At 37.4% G+C, this 16,112-nt stretch overlaps 1 protein-coding gene and 1 long non-coding RNA gene across 5 annotated transcripts in view; one reads left to right on the top strand and one right to left on the bottom strand.

Moving 5' to 3' along the window:
- The first annotated feature begins 3,178 nt into the window (after nt 1-3,178).
- Nucleotides 3,179-3,572, top strand: LOC125806033 (uncharacterized). Of its 2 annotated transcripts, none has more exons than XR_007441356.1 (3): nt 3,179-3,243; nt 3,340-3,387; nt 3,484-3,572. It is a non-coding gene; the product is annotated as an uncharacterized LOC125806033 (long non-coding RNA). The 2 variants fall into 2 exon arrangements; XR_007441355.1 differs by having other exon boundaries at nt 3,215-3,291.
- Nucleotides 3,394-16,112, bottom strand: part of ampd2b (adenosine monophosphate deaminase 2b) — a 48,533-nt gene continuing 35,814 nt past the window's right edge. For all 3 annotated transcript variants that reach the window (XM_049485478.1, XM_049485479.1, XM_049485480.1), the window contains exons 10-18: nt 14,629-14,823; nt 13,854-13,985; nt 12,551-12,714; nt 11,355-11,481; nt 10,585-10,748; nt 9,275-9,395; nt 6,994-7,167; nt 6,001-6,111; nt 3,394-4,912 (exon numbers count right to left, since the gene is read on the bottom strand). In XM_049485478.1, coding sequence (XP_049341435.1) covers nt 4,697-4,912; nt 6,001-6,111; nt 6,994-7,167; nt 9,275-9,395; nt 10,585-10,748; nt 11,355-11,481; nt 12,551-12,714; nt 13,854-13,985; nt 14,629-14,823 — 1,404 coding nt within the window. In that variant the 3' untranslated portion in view covers nt 3,394-4,696. The remainder of the gene's footprint in view (nt 4,913-6,000; nt 6,112-6,993; nt 7,168-9,274; nt 9,396-10,584; nt 10,749-11,354; nt 11,482-12,550; nt 12,715-13,853; nt 13,986-14,628; nt 14,824-16,112) is intronic.

Genomic DNA, 16,112 nt, shown 5'->3' with positions numbered 1-16,112 from the left:
TAAATTCGTTATTTACATTTTAAAGATGTTGGGGGACTTTAAAATAACACTTAGAGAAACTGGCTGTCCAGTCCAGCTTGAATAACTTCAAATCAGTTCAGTCAACCCAAAATTGTGAACTATTGAAAGTTAACATGGTGACACTGTAAGAAAGCGGCATGTGCTACCAACCACCAGCAGAGGGCCTGGACACTGCAGCGGAAGATCTGGTAAATTTGGGCCAAAAAACTACAAGTCCCAGAATCCCCAGCAGTAATCAGCGGAGACCAGGCTTAGCTCAGCTGTGGACGCAGCTTAAAAACCCTACCAAACCTCAGTTCTCTGTCGCACCTTTGTAGAGGGGTAACTGGTAAAAGTGGTTAAAAGATAAAAGAGAAAGAGAATTTGAAAAAACAAAGTTCTCACAAAAAAGCAAAAGGCTCACAAAAGGAAGAAAGAGATGTTAAAAGAAAGCCACAGAAAAAAAGAAAAGTTCTTTAAGTCTTCCTAAGTTTCTTTAACTTGCTTTGTTTGGGCTATGCCATGTGGCATGTCATTTGTTTGCATTCCCACCATTTTCTCCTTTGCTATTTTTAATATTTTTAATTGTATTTTTTAATAATAATAAACATAAATAACAATAAGAAATAAAGAGACTCAGACACAAGTGTCAAAAGCAGAAAATGTTGGAGGACAAAAACTGTTTAATTTAGTTACTAAAATTTAGATTATAAAGATAAAAATGTGCCTAATTTTTGTTTGCAGACTATTAAAACAAATATTTATGTATTTTATGTTGGAATTTTAAAGTATTTCAGTAATATTGCTTCATGCATCTAGTTTATAAAATACCTGAGTAGAAAACCTCAATATAGGGGTGTGTAGTTTCAGCCAGAAAATGGGAAAAATACTAGAGAGTTAAGAGATTAAGGACAAATGTTCAGGAAACATCTCAAAATCATTTAATATTGAGATACTAACCAGAGAAAAAATAAATTTCTCATCTGATATGAATGCATTTTTGATTTGCAGTAATAAATATCAATGCAATGACAATAACCTCAGTACACACACGTATACAAAACAAACTCAATAGATAAATCCACCAATAAAACATGAATACAGTAAAACAGTAAGTCCAATAATATCCATACGGCACTATCAGGTCAAATCAAGAAATACAACACACACACATTAATAAATGAAAGATGAGGGAGGTGTGTTTAAATCACAGACACAGTGCAAATTAGCAGCCTTGCAGCATGGCATCGGTATCCATGCCATGTCCGTGATGCACTGTAGGATGTATCTGTGATCCGTTACTCTATAAGTCTCTATTCAAGCTCTAGTCAGGAGCTGCTGCCACTACCAGAGGAGATTCACACCCATCGTCAAAACAAAAATGGTTACACCCAGAAGGAATCAACCGACAGGAATGAAACTTGGTGGGCAGTAGAGTTTCGATTCTCTGCCCGAGCACGACCCGATGCTCCACCCAAATTCAGGCCTAGTTAAGCCGAGATTTTCCACCACTTTCCTCGGGCCGGCTTGTGTCTGGCTTAAGAAAATGGTCTGTGATGTAGGCATCTGTTCCTTAACGCTATTTTTGTTTTATATAAAGCTATGGCGTGATAATCACAATATAGCAAAGTAACACATTAAGCTGTGTTAGAAGGTTAGAATTTCTAGGTTTCTAAACTGAAAGCAGAAGCTTTTCTATGTAAAGAATATGCTTGCGTCACATGTACAGCCTCTAAAAGAAGATCCGGCTCAGTTTTACTGAACGCGAGCGGCTGGTGGAGCAATGGAGACTTCAGAAGAAGAAACTCAGAGCTCAGTAGCTCATTAACTCATAATAAAACCAAAGTGTGTAGTTGAAGTGAAGTTTCTGACTGAGCGCTCTCTCTCTCTTTCTCTCTGACTGAACATAACCTGGAATCGGATTCTTCCGCTCTGAAAGAAGACCGCATCACACCCACCCAGTTTAAATTGATTCTTCTGTCGCATTCTCGTGCAATCACCCATTCTCACCAGAGAGGGCCCTAAATCCCCCAAATCCCAAAACAGCTTTAATAAACGTTTTTCTTTAATAATAGGTCTGTGCTTCTTCAGTGCCGCAATGTTAATTGACATCATTCTGAACAGATTTTGCTCATACAAACAGCCCGAAAATATTTTAAAAAGCTCAGTTTTAACACTCTACTTAATAAAAAATGTTTGGTTTAAATCGGGCTCAGGCTCATAATGACAGTTTATGAGTCGGGTCGGGCTCGAGCTGAATGTGCACAGGCTCAGGCTGGGTCAGGCGTGCAATTTCCTATGATGCTAGATCACCTTTGTTCTTCATTTGAAGCACATTGACAGTCCAAAGCTACAGTAATAAGGTCCTGCATCCTCTGAACGCAATCTCTGGTGCATAATTCCTACAGGACAATGCTCGTCCACATACTGCTGCCGTCTCAAGAGCTTGCTTTAAAGACGCAGATACCATACTGGTCATTTTACTGATTGATAATGTGTGGGATACTATTTGATATTTTTTTATTAATCATATATTATCCATGTTAACCTTTTTTGTCTTCCTTCTAAATAGCCAATGACATTTCCTTTGGGGTGCAATAATTTTTGCCACCATTTCTTTGACGACGGGTGTATAATGATAATGCAGTAAACAAGGACTTAGCAACAAGTAGCAACAACACAAAACTGTGCCAAAACTGCAATAACAGTACTAATGCCATGCTTGCTGGAAGTCAACTCGGAAGAAGTTCTGGATTCATGGCGAAGCTTCAGCAGTTCCTGACTGGAGCTTTGATCACTTGTGCAAAATCACTGATCACTAGTTGTCGACAATATGAGGTGTATAGCCTTGGGGAATAGCATTGCATTCCTACTGCAGGTAGTTCTGACTATTTTCAGATATGTCGTTCTGAGTCCGTACTCAAGTCAGAGTACGTTCCACACTGAGAATAATGATGAACTGAAATGACTGGTAACACTTTACTTGGATGGTCCATTTGATGGCCTCTTTGATGCTCAACTGACATTCAACTAACATTCAACTACATGTCTATTAAATGCAAATTAAGTAAAAGGTGAAAGTAAATGATTCTCTATTGAATATAACCCTACATTCAACTCTAATCCAAACGCTTATCTTAATATTTTATTTTATTTTAGGGTTAGATTTTAAGTTTAGGTTAAGGTTAGGGTTAGGTGTAGGGTTAGATTGTAGGGTTGATTAAGGGTTAAGGTTAGGGTAAGGTGTAGGGTTTGATTATATGGTTGATTAAGGGTTAAGGGTAGGGTTAGGTGTAGGGTTAGATTTTAGGGTTGATTAAGGGTTAAGGTTATGGTTAGGTGTAGGGTTTAATTTTAGGGTTGATTAAGGGTTAAGGTTAGGGTAAGGTGTAGGGTTAGATTTTAGGGTTGATTAAGGGTTAAGGTTAGGGTTAGGTGTAGGGTTTGATTATATGGTTGATTAAGGGTTAAGGTTAGGGTTAGGTGTAGGGTTTAATTTTAGGGTTGATTAAGGGTTAAGGTTAGGGTAAGGTGTACGGGTAGGTTCTATTTTGAATCATTTACATTCAACATAGGGTTAAGTTAAATTTAATGGACATTCAATTCAGTGTTAGTTGAATGTCAGTTGAGCATCAACAAGGCCATAAAATGGACCATCCAAGTAAAGTGTTACCAAATGACTTGATTCAAATGTGCGTACAGCATTTACTTAAGAATACCACATATTCCATCAATACAGTGATGTCTTTCAGTCAGTTGTAGTAGCAGTTAGTCCTTATAGTCAAGTCTGTTCACTCTGAAAACATCTTTGCCACTCCTCCTGGCACTTATCTCCAGTCATACAAGACCTGCATCCCATTTCTTTAAATGGGAAGAGACCAAAATACTCAAAGATGTGAGTCAAAATACTATTTAAACAACATATTGTGGTTTGGGTTTGCTTATAAGTTCTCTGAGAGGTTTCCAGCATCCTCAGCATTTGCCCTTTGTTCATTTTGGGGGATTTTATGTTGTTTCTGGGTAGAGTTATGTTATATATGTGTCTATATGTGTGTTTAGGCGTTTATTTGTGTTTGTTTAGTTTAGTTTGATGTTTGTTTGTTTGTTTAGTGACTCGGTTCTGATACATCAGCTCACAGACGCCCTGTGCTGCGGACATCACACTTTAGTGATGTGGGGAGAGAGCAGGGCCAATTTTGCTAACTCTGAGCACCGGCAGCTTGATGGGGTTTAATTGTTTTAAATGCAGCTGCTAAATGGGACTGACTATGGCCTGGCTTTGTTACTCCACCCTGGTGATAAATTAAGACAAAAACTTTGTTAATAGATTATAGCATTTGACTCAAATATGCACAAAATGTGATTTTTTGACTTGTTATGGCTGCTGCGCTTGCACAGATCTCCACATTGAGGGACACTAAACTTCCTCTACTCACATCGTAAGCAGAAAGCTGATTGGTTCTTTTTGATAAAAGGCAGGGATTTGTCTCTAAATAGAAGCCATGTTGAGCATTATAAGAACTCCCCTTCATGTTTTACCAGTGGCTCATCTTCTCATTAATAACAACTGATATAACTGTGCTATGATGATGGAAACACATTTGAATCAAATTCCTCACTCAATACATCACATCTCCTCAGTGTGTTTTCATTCAATTTGTCTTTCTGCCGCCCAAAAGCCTCCTCTCGCTCATGTCTACTGGTCACTGGGCACTGCGCTCATACACAGAGAGCCCTCCTCCTCTATAGTCTCCAGCTCCTCGCTCCTCACGGCCTGGGTGATCAGATTCAGCTCCTCACACATGGTCTCAAAGCGGTACGCCAGGCGGATATCCGGCACGTTGGTCCGGCGGATGTCGTTGCTTTCCTGGCCTTCTTTGATGTATTTGGGCCCCAGCCAGTAACTCTTCATCTAAACAGAGAGGAGAGGCAAATCAGGCGTGTTCATATATATACAAGAGCATCTACAATAAAATTAATATCATTGAAAAGTTACTTTATTTCAGCAATTCAGTTTAAAATGTAAAACTCAAATATTATACAGATGTATTACACACAGAATGATCTATTTTTATTTTCTATTTTGATTTATTTCTTTTAAAAATCAGTGTCTCGGAAAATTACGATATTATATAAGACCCATTGGTACTTCAGGCAGTGTGGGCAGTGTGCCAAGTCCTGCTGGAAAATGAAATCCACATCTCCATAAAAGTTGTCAGCAGAGGGAAGCATGAAGTGCTGTAAGATTTTCAGGGAAAACACTGCACTGACTTTAGACTTGATAATAAAACACAGTGGATCAACACCAGCAGATGACAGACATGACTCTTCAAACCATCACTGATCATCAGTAAATTTTACATTTCATTTGTAAATCAAGGGAGCAGAGTGTGGAGGAAGAGTGGAGAGATGCACAGTCCAAACTGCTTGAGGTCACCAATCAGTGATGGTTTGGAGAGAAATGTCATCTGCTGGTGTTGATCCACTGTGTTATATCAAGTCCAAAATCAGTGCAGTGTTTTCCCAGATTTTATTTTCCAGCAGGACCTGGCACACTGCCCACACTGCTAAAAGTACCAATATAATATTCAAATTTTCTGAGACATGGATTTTTGGGTTTTGATTGGCTGTAAGCTGTAATCATCAATAATAAAAGAAATAAATGCTTAAAATAGATTACAAACTCTGTGTGTAATACTATAATAATCTATATAATGTGGGCTTCACATTTTGAACTGAATTACTGAAAGTACTGAAGTACTTTTCAAAGATATTAAACTTTTTTTAAGTTTAAACTAGTATATATATATATATAAAAAAATACATTTGTAAAGAAAAGCTGTACATGTCACATACACATACATAAACAGTAGATGCCTTAAGATTGGGATGATGTAGTAGCTTATCATATGGTCACCATGAAAAGAGCATTCTCATTGGCTCAGGGCATGAGAGTGATAAATTTAGATTGTGTGTGAGTGTGTGTGAGTGAGTTAGTACCTCGTGGGAGAAACCGCTCATGAGGACGCTGTTTCTGGCCAGTTCACACATATCACAGGAGCTCAGCTTCCACACCTGAGCAGCTATACTGTACTCCTCCATCAGTGGCTCCTGAAACACACACACAAACACACTCAGTATATGTGAAATAGCATAGGAGTGACGAGGTGAAAGAGCGCCATCTACCCATCCAGAGAGAACGAAGCCAGTTGTGCTCTCTCAGGGCTCCAACAGCTGATGCCGAGCTGAATGACCGGGATTCGAACCAGCGATCTCCCGATCATAGTGACAGGGCCTTAGTCTGTTGGACCACTCTGAGACCAGCTTTTTTTTATTTTTTACATATTCAGAATAAGATGGTATTTAATTAAATATATTCGCATGTTACTAGTGAAATGTTCCCTGTGTCACTGGCTACAACACAGGCCTTAAACATAACAGCTGAAAAGATGTTCTTTTAATGAAACTCTGCACCATTTCTTCTCCAAACACCAGTGCACACAAATAGATTGCAGATTCCTTTTAAAACATCTGACTAATAAAAAAAAGATTTTCTTCTCATTACTATAAAAAAATGTAATATTTACTGTGATATTATGTATTGCTGCATAGTAAAACAGTGCACAATTTGGGGTGTTAAAACGTTTAATCAGAATAATCTTGTCCCCAAGGCCTTCAGTGATCAAATATACATGTTTTAAATTATTGGCTTTAATTATTTTTAATTTCATAGTGCTGTTTAGAGGAGGCCATGGTTTCTTGCGAAGTTTTGCAATTTTGTGAGCAAGCCAAAGCACTACAAAGCTACTAAGACTCACTAAGACTAAAAAGGTTATGGCTCAGTTCATCTTCTTCTCATCTTCAAAGAGAACAGTTGTATTATTAGCTGAAACTGTATCTCCACTGGAGAAACTGAACCCAGAGTCACAGTGAACGAGCTGAGTCTATATCAGGGGAAGCAGAGGCCATGCTGGTGGATAAGGAGGAGCTCACCTTTGTGAAGTGGAACTGGAGAGGGTCATCAGTAGATAAGGAGACCATGAGGCCTCGAGAAAGGTACTCTGGCAACGGGTTGCGGTGGTAGCTGAGAAACAGGCTGTTGTTGCTGAGAGGAGACATGGCAATGCCAATCTGAGCCAGGTAATACAGATACTGCAGCACCGGAGCCTGGAGAGAAACACAGAGACACAGCAGAGTTCTTCATCAGTACAACCAATCAGACAACAGAACAGATTAGGATGGTTCTATATAGAACCACTATCAGTGTTGGGAGTAACGGCGTTAAAACTAACGGCGTTACTAACGCCGTTACTTTTTTTCAGTAACGAGTAATCTAACTAATTACTATGACTGTAACTATAACGCCGTTACCATTTCCGACACCCCGTTACTGCACGTTACTTTAGCAGCTCTATGAACTTTTTTTTTTATTTCGCTTTGCCCTGGTTAACAACTCCTCTGTCCGGTGAACTTGAGCTTCTGGCCGCTGTGCCTGTGGTTTGGCGTGGTGAAGTGAGGCACAATTGTGACGATTTGCGTGCTCTAATCAATTCAGTGATTGCCGTGGACAACCCAAGTTCCGAATTAAGGACGTTAAGCTCTTTTTAGCTGCTCCGGTTTTTGTGGTGCTGCTGCTTTCTATTTTAGAGCTTAGATTCTCTGCCCGAATCCCACCTGACCTGAGGACCGACCCGAAATCAGGCTCCTATTTTTATTTTATATAAAGCTCTGGTGTGATAATCACAATGTTGCTAAGTAACCAATTATTATTGTTCACTAAAGCGAACGAAATAGCGAAAATTGAAAGTGAAAAACATTTGTGTTAACTGAATCTAATAAAAACGGTAATTAAAAGGAAAAACATAACTATCTCGAACTGTATTTTGTGTTTATAAAACTAACTAAAACGAACTGAAATTACTAATAGAATACCCTCATTTTTGTGTTTAATTTATTTATAAGCGCTGTTGTACAGCGGAGTTGTACAGCGGGAGTTGTTGTGCCGAGCGCGCGGCACTCGTGGTCCGTTAGTTCTTGTGTAAAGCGCCTAAAATGAAAAGCCACCCTAAAATGAACAGAAAAAATAAAAACAAAATAAAATTAAACTATAATAAAAATGAAAAATGTAATCACGTAGCTCTGGGCGCACGTGAACGCCTCCGCGTTTGACTTGCAGCATTGTGTGTAGCTGTTCTTAAAAATCATTTAAATTAAATAATAGTTCTATGCTTCTATGTTACAGTGTTAATTAACATAATTCTGATTATATTTCGCTCATTCAATCAGCCCGAAAACAGACAGTTTATGGGGCGGATCGGGTCAGGCTCATAATGACAGTTTATGGTTCGGGCTTGGGCAGAATGTGCACGGGCTCCGGCTGGGTCGGATTTTTTGGGCCCGATCTAAGCTCTATTCTCTTTTGGTGAAGCTGTTATATTAATACCATTTTAACGGGCATTAAATTGTTGTTTTTGTCCATTATTTTGTTTTATATATACATATTTCTTTTGAGTGTGGCTTGGTTTGTTAAATTTCATCCCCAGACGCGTTTTTCCGCTTTTTTCAGTATTACAAGTTTTAGTAATTTTCTTTGGTTGTGTGGAAAATTTCGTTTAATTTTTTTGAAATTCGTTAGATTATATTTTTGTCAACATTTTGGGTTTATTTTCGTTTGTTATTTTTTGTTATTTTTCTAATAATAATAGTAAATGCATAATTGATTTCCTTTTTTTGATGGGCGAATAATAAAAGTAACGCGATAGTTACTTTTACTGGTAACTAATTACTTTTATAGTGGAGTAACTCCGTTAGTAACTCAGTTACTTTTTTGGAGAAGTAACGAGTAACTATAACTAATTACTTTTTCAAAGTAACGTGCCCAACACTGACCACTATAGAACCACTACTGACAGGTTAAATGTTATGGGACATATGACTATTAAAGATTTCTTATGTCCCATAAGTTCTGACATAAAATCAACAAAATATATCATAATTTTTTTATTTTATTATTTTTTTTATGAGCTACTATTTCATTTTATGAAAAAGTCTTGTGATGTGGTACCTGGTACATGTCCCAAATGGTATCATCATTTTCAAGATCTTTCCATTTGTTACATACATTTATTTTTAGATTATGATCTACTATTTCATTTAATGTAAAAGGTCTTGTGACATAGGACTAATATTGTCTCCCATGACTTCTGTCAAAAAATTACATAGTATATGACTATCTAAAAATTAAGAAAAGAAAAGAAAAAGGTTAATTTTCTACCTTTCTGAGCAGTAGGCCGTGGGAGATGTTCTCTGAGAGCATGAAGCCAGACACCAGATGGTGAATGGGTCCTGCCTCACCACAGTGCGGCCTGAGCACAAATGTGTTGAAGTTCCTTTTCCTATAAGGAAAAAGAGATTGTTGAAAAAAAAAGTTCATTAAAAATATCAATAGTTCCATATTTTTATATTATCATTATTGAGAAAATCACTAGCAAATGTGTAACTTTATATGCAAAATAAACACAGTATTCTTCACTGTAATGCTAATGCTATTCAAATGTACAGAATAATAAAAAAAATAAGAGACCACTTTCTCTGATTTTGTTATATATAGGTTTATGTTTGAGTAAAATGAACATTGTGGTTTATTCTATAAACTACAGACAATATTTCTCCCAAATTCTAAATAAAATATTGTAATTTAAGGCATTTATTTGAAAAGAATGAGAAATGGCTAAAAATAACAAAAAAGATGCAGAGCTTTCAGACCTCAAATAATCCAAAGAAAACAAGTTCATATTCATAAAGTTTCAAAGTTTAGTTCAGAAATCAATATTTGGTGGAAGGACCCTGGTTATTAATTGAAATTTTAATGCATCTTGGCATGTTCTCCTCCACCAGTCTTACACACTGCTTTTGGACACTTTTGTGCCACTCCTGGTGCAAAATATAAAAGTGTGTCCAAAATAGAATTATGAATGAACTGAATCATTATTTTAACTTGACAAAAATTGTATTGTAGACTTATTTATATACATATTATATTGTACGAAAAGCTATGAGCACCCTTTACTGACACATATAAAGTTAGACAGTGCTAATTCAGCACTGTCAGACAACTACATGCTTAGAGGAAAGCGCCGGATGCCCAGCTCAGATACATCAGCCTGTGCCAGTGGGGATGTGGGGAGAGAGTGCCATCTACCCACACAGAAAGAAGAACAGTATGTGTCCACTTCAACCTCATTGTAATCTATAGTTCTATAAATCTATATTATGTCATTTTCAGCTTCTCTTCTGTGTTTGAATGGCTTTTGTTTTGTGTGTGTGAGGCTTGCATGTGTGTGAAGTCGCATCCTGCTGTTCCCTGATTGATTGTGCTGGATGGATTCATTTGAATAGAGTCGGGCTTTGCTGAACGTTTCCTCTGGAGGCAGGGCTGCGTTCAATGCAACCCAGCATGCACCGCGGCATGCGGCAGCTCCCTCCATTGAAATGAATAGGATGCGTCAAGGCTTAAGTGCTACTAGTGTTCATGTACCGGAAGGCTAACTGTGCTCTCTCTGGCTCCCAATACCAGAGTCTTACCTGCGCAGGTGGTTGAGCACAGTCATATTGGCGTACATGTAGTAGAGATAGTAGGAGTAAGGTGGATTATCTTCCTCTATCCAGTTGGCAGGTAAAGGACTGTCCAGGTTAAAGATGTGCTGCTCTGGTTTGGACTCGTCGTCCACGCTGTCGAACCCGACCACCTGAAAGACACAGCAGGAGTCAGATACAGAACACTGACACAGTGCCATGTTGGAGGGCCAATTAGCCAATCCTTAGCCAATAATTTTTCTAAACCAGTGGAAAAATAAAACAACAAGCCCATCTTTAGAAAGAGTCAGTTGTCTGTAATGGGCCAGTTACAGCACTTTAAATTTACAAAAAATGAGAAAAACTAACCATGATCACTGATGTTTAAACTATAAATATATTATAACCATTAATAGAAACAAAGAAATAAAAATGTATCACATAAATGTCTTCAGTAAAACAACGATCTAACAACTGATGAAGGCAATTAGCTTATCAGAGAAGGAGTTTCTTGGACAAAAAAGAAATAATGCCACTCTTCTTTAGAAAAAGTAAATAATATAAATACAAATAGGGTTAAAGTGTCAAGACTTGAGAGGTAAAAGACAAATTTACCTAAAACGCTGAGTTTTTTCCTTGTGTGATGTCATGCTTTCTAGTTCAGATATGACGTGAAATAGAAAAGGCTGAGAAATCCTAACTTAGTTTATTAAAAAAAAAGGCAGGAATGAGATCTAGTTGGACAACGTGTGATATAGGTGAGGTGAGGTGTCACTTACATGCTGAAGGTACAGGTGCAGCTCAGGGTGGCTGCTTGGGTTGATTGTTGCTTCAAACAGAGGCAGGAAGATGTTCTCCAGCATCTCCTGGAAAGTGCTGAGCTGTCGTTTGGTGTGATAAACGTCGCTGTAGAGGAGGAACACAACCAGCCCAAAGTTACAGACCAATGATTTTAACTTATTACTATTCCTATAATCTGCAGCTGCCCACTGGGATATCACACCTGAACTAGAGTTCTATAGTAAAAGTAGTGATTCTGAACACAAATACACTGATATACCATAAGAGCATCATGAGACAGCAGCATCTAACACTGATAAAGAAGTGTTACACCAGGGAACAGCGTGGAAATGCCCACTCATTTACTTTAAGTATTTGAATTAAGTCGTGAGGTGTTATCTTGTGAGAGAGGCTGAACAATGGTCATGCTGTCCATGGCAAGGTAATGTAAATAAATGGCATTTTAGCAAGGCCAGATAGTCTGTGTTTTTATTTTTATTTTTGTCCATGATTTCTGTTGTGTTTTTTTCCCTTTTGTGTTTTCCTGTCCACCAAGTTTATCTCATATCCAGAAACATATAGAACAATTAATTACTCAGGGTTATTATATATGATCTTTTTTTACAGTGGTGTAAAAAAGTATCCCCCCTGCTGCATTTTCATTTTCTTTTTATTTTGCATTTCTGTCATACTTACATTTTTCAGATTATCAAACAAACTTTAATATCAAACAAATATAACCTGAATAAATATAAAACACACTTTTTAAATGATGATTTCATTTATTAAAGAAACAAAAAAATATCCAAACCAATCTGGCCCTTTGTGAAAAAGTGTTTGCCCGCCATAAATTAACTGTTATTAATCACAAGTTCAACATGACAACATGAAGCAGACAAAAGATCTCAAAAAGCAACACATTGTGCCCCAATCTAAAGAAACCTTACCAAAAACAGATGAGAAAACAAAGTCATTGATCATCTATCAGTCTGGAAAAGGTTACAAAGTCATTTCTAAAGCTTTTGGACACCACAGAACCACAGTGATTCACTGTGGAGAAAACATAAAACACTGGAGAACCTTCCCAGGAGTGACCGGCCAACCAAAATTACAAAAACTTAACTACAGACTTACATCTAGGCCTTTCATTTTATGGGTTTTAAAAGAAAAAGAGTGTTTTTATTTGAACACTTACAATAGTCGAGGCACCTGGACGAGCCAGCGAACGTTGTCGGAGTAAACCTGGTGTTTGACGGCCCACTGAGCCAGTTTATCCCACTCGTCTCTGGAGCGTCCGTAGATGGAGAGACGCAGCTCAACATTCTGATATTTACTCTCCTCCAGATCCGCCATCACCTCCTACACGCACCAGCACATCATGAACAGCAGAGGGAGACATGCAACGGTTTACATAGGCTTCACTGCATGTATTACAATCACAGATAAACACATCGCATTAAATCAAGTGCAGAATATTTTACTGACTATTTATTCAAACAGTATACTGTCAATCAATCAATCAATCAATCAATCAATCAATCAATAATTAAGAGTAAATAAAGTAATTCAAAATAAAAAGATAAGCTGACAGGCTGAAATGTTAAGCAATAAAATGTAAATAAAGAGATTAATAATAAAGTATGAACACAAGTAAAGAAATAGAAACTAAAAAATCTAGTAGCTAAAATAACACAAAGATTATAAAAAAAAAGTAAATGATGGAAATAAAATTAAAAGTAAAACAGAAAGTAGAATAAATCATAAGACAAAATAAATGAAATAAAAAGGTAAAGGGCCAAAACGTAAATATTAAATAAATAAAAACGTGAAATTAAATTAATAAAAAGGGTAAAAGGTAAAATAGAAAAAGTAAACAAATAAAATGGTAAAATAAATAAAATAAACAAAAAGGTAACAGAAAAACTAATTTTCTTTCTGGTTAGAAATTAAGTTAAGTGACACCAGTGAGCTGAGTTTCACAATTTCCTATAGTGAATTCCAGCTCTCTAGTGAACTGTAGCTAAAAGTAGATTTTTTTCCCAGTTCAGTAAAAACTCAGTAGAGCGGGTCTATTAGTCAGTAGAGCGGGTCTGATAATTACTACTGTTTAAAGAATTTATGGATAAGATATTGCAGATGCACCTCAGTCACATTTCATACTGGGTCCACAAAAATGTTGAGAAACAAGCTAAGGTGTCCACTTTTACTGAGTTTACTGAGTGTATGCTTAGTAACGTAAATACATTGTATATTATGAACACAAAACTGAATTTCACTGAATATGATAAAGATTTGGATATACGTGCTTTTTGTTTGACAGTTTAGTAGAATGTGTTTTTTTATATTGCTTTTATATGTCTAATTTATGTAAATATTTTATATTTTATAGTGAATTAAAGTCCATTAAAGATTTTTCTTTCAAAGAAACACATTTTTGTCCATTTCTGTAGAATTACCCACAGCTGACAGTGTGTGACTATAACACAGTATCACTGTACCTTGATAATGTGTCCAAAGTACTTCCCTTCGACGTGGTTGTCTGTTTTGATGAAGATCTCTCGGAGGATGGACTCTCCGATGGGGTTGTATTTGGCGTTAAATTTGTCAAAGCGGTGGAAAGTGTTGCGATCCTGAGCAGAGAAAGAGGACACGAATATTAGAGAACTGGAGTTTTTCTGTAAAGCTGGATCTGGTCCTGCTGACACTGATGTTTTGAGCAGCCCAGTGGAAACAGTGACGTTACTTAATTATATTTTTGAGCACATTAACCAACATGTATGACACCTAAGAAAAAAATACTTTACCAGCCTGCTACAATTATTACATTAAAAACATAAGTGATATTTTTTATCATTTTATTTCTAATTTTTCCCATTTTCTCCCCAATTTACACGGCCAATTACCCAACCCACTCATTAGGACTCCCCCTATCACTAGTGATGCCCCAACACACCAGGAGGGTGAAGACTAACACATGCCTCCTCCGATTCATGTGAAGCCAGCTACCGCTTCTTTTCGAGCTTCTGTTGATGCAGCATTGTCGAGTAGCCTACCCACCCAGAGGGAGCAGGGCCAATTTTGCTCCCTCTGAGCGCCGGCAGCTTGATGACAAAACTGCATGAGCAGGGGTTCGAACCTGTTTGGTGAAAATCTGTAATATGTCCAGATCAGTAAGAAATTCTCTGTGCATGTCTGAAAGGCTTCATTATTCTATGTTAAAAGTCTTTATCAAACCGGCACAGTGGAACGATTTAAAGATCTGAAGCTTCTTACTGCATGCATGTCCAGCGTGTCCACACTGAGATCGAAGGCTGTGAGGTTCATGCTCTCGAAGACTTCCATAAGCGTCTGTTCTCGTCCTTTCTCCACGTGGACTGTCTCTTTAGGATACTTCTTCATCGCTCTCTTAATGAAGCGCAGCAGGTGCTTCTGATTCATGCAGGACGAAGCGTGGATATGTGTGTCCACCTGAGGAGAGAGAGAGAGAAAAAAGAGTCTTATATCATGTATATGCATAGGGGCTAGTTCGAATCCTGGTCATGCAGCTTGTCATCAGCTGCTGGAGCCCTGAGAGAGCACAATTGGGTAGATGGCACTCTCTCCCCATATCACTACAAAGGGTGATGTCGATCAGCACAAGGCTGTGTCTGTGAGCTGATGTATTGGAACTGAGTCGCTGCGCTTTCCTCCGAGTGCGCTGTGATGCTACACAGTAAATCTGCAACAGCAGCAGTTAGAAAACAGGCGGAGTCTGACCTGACATGTGTTTGAGGAGGTGTGTGCTAGTCACCCTCCTTGTGTTGTGGAATCACTAGTTATAGGGGATATACAGCTGGCTAGCAGATAAATGGGTGGGCCAATTGGCCAGATAAATAATAATGACCTCTTCAGAGTTACAATGGGAATGAAATTAATTAATTTACAATTAATGTAAATTATGTAATTACATATAAATAACCATGTAATTCAATAATAGTAAACAGAAAAAAACAATAGCTGTAATTCCTATACACTGGTATACCAAATGTAACCTAAAAAATGTGATATGTGTGGCAAGCCTCTTGCATTAAATATGGATGTCATTTGTGCCAAAGTTTCTAGATTTTTGCATGGATCATTTTAGCCAGATGTCACCGGTCACGATCATTACCATCCAATGCACTTACTGCCTACTGTGGGTGGTAATTACTAGGGGTGTCACTATTCTCTAAATCCTCGATTCGATTTTATTTCCGATTTTAGAGTCACGATTCGATTCGATTCTCGATTTTCTTTTTTTTTTTTTACAGCAGAGAGGCCTATGCCAGTTTTAGATTAGTCTATGGTCAGTCATTGGTTTGATTCACCAAATTTACAATATCTTATTTCAAAAGGTGGGCTTGATATAAGTGATGCAAAGTGATACAAGTGATCTGTAATACACCACATTAGACACTAAAGGTCAAATTTAAATAATTTAATTAAGATATATATATTTAATGCCATCTAGTGGCTTTTTTTGGTAGCAGCAGTGTGCACTATTAAAACAGCAATGTGCAACATAACAAAATAAATAATAAAAAAATACAGGAACAGTCATGTACAAAATAATAGAACAATTAGAGCCTTAACAAACTGAACTCTATCCTACTATAACAGTTAAACATGAAAAATAAGACTTTAAGACTTTTTTGGTCCCTGGGAATGACAATTTTTTTTCTTTAATAAAGATATATTATTAACTTTATCTGAGAGAAAGATGCTCCTTAAGGTACCAA

Source organism: Astyanax mexicanus, chromosome 12 (assembly GCF_023375975.1).
Source record: "Astyanax mexicanus isolate ESR-SI-001 chromosome 12, AstMex3_surface, whole genome shotgun sequence".
Classification (NCBI taxonomy): Eukaryota; Metazoa; Chordata; class Actinopteri; order Characiformes; family Acestrorhamphidae; genus Astyanax; species Astyanax mexicanus.
Note: the sequence above shows the minus strand (reverse complement) of the source record. Positions and strands in the feature narration are given on the sequence as shown.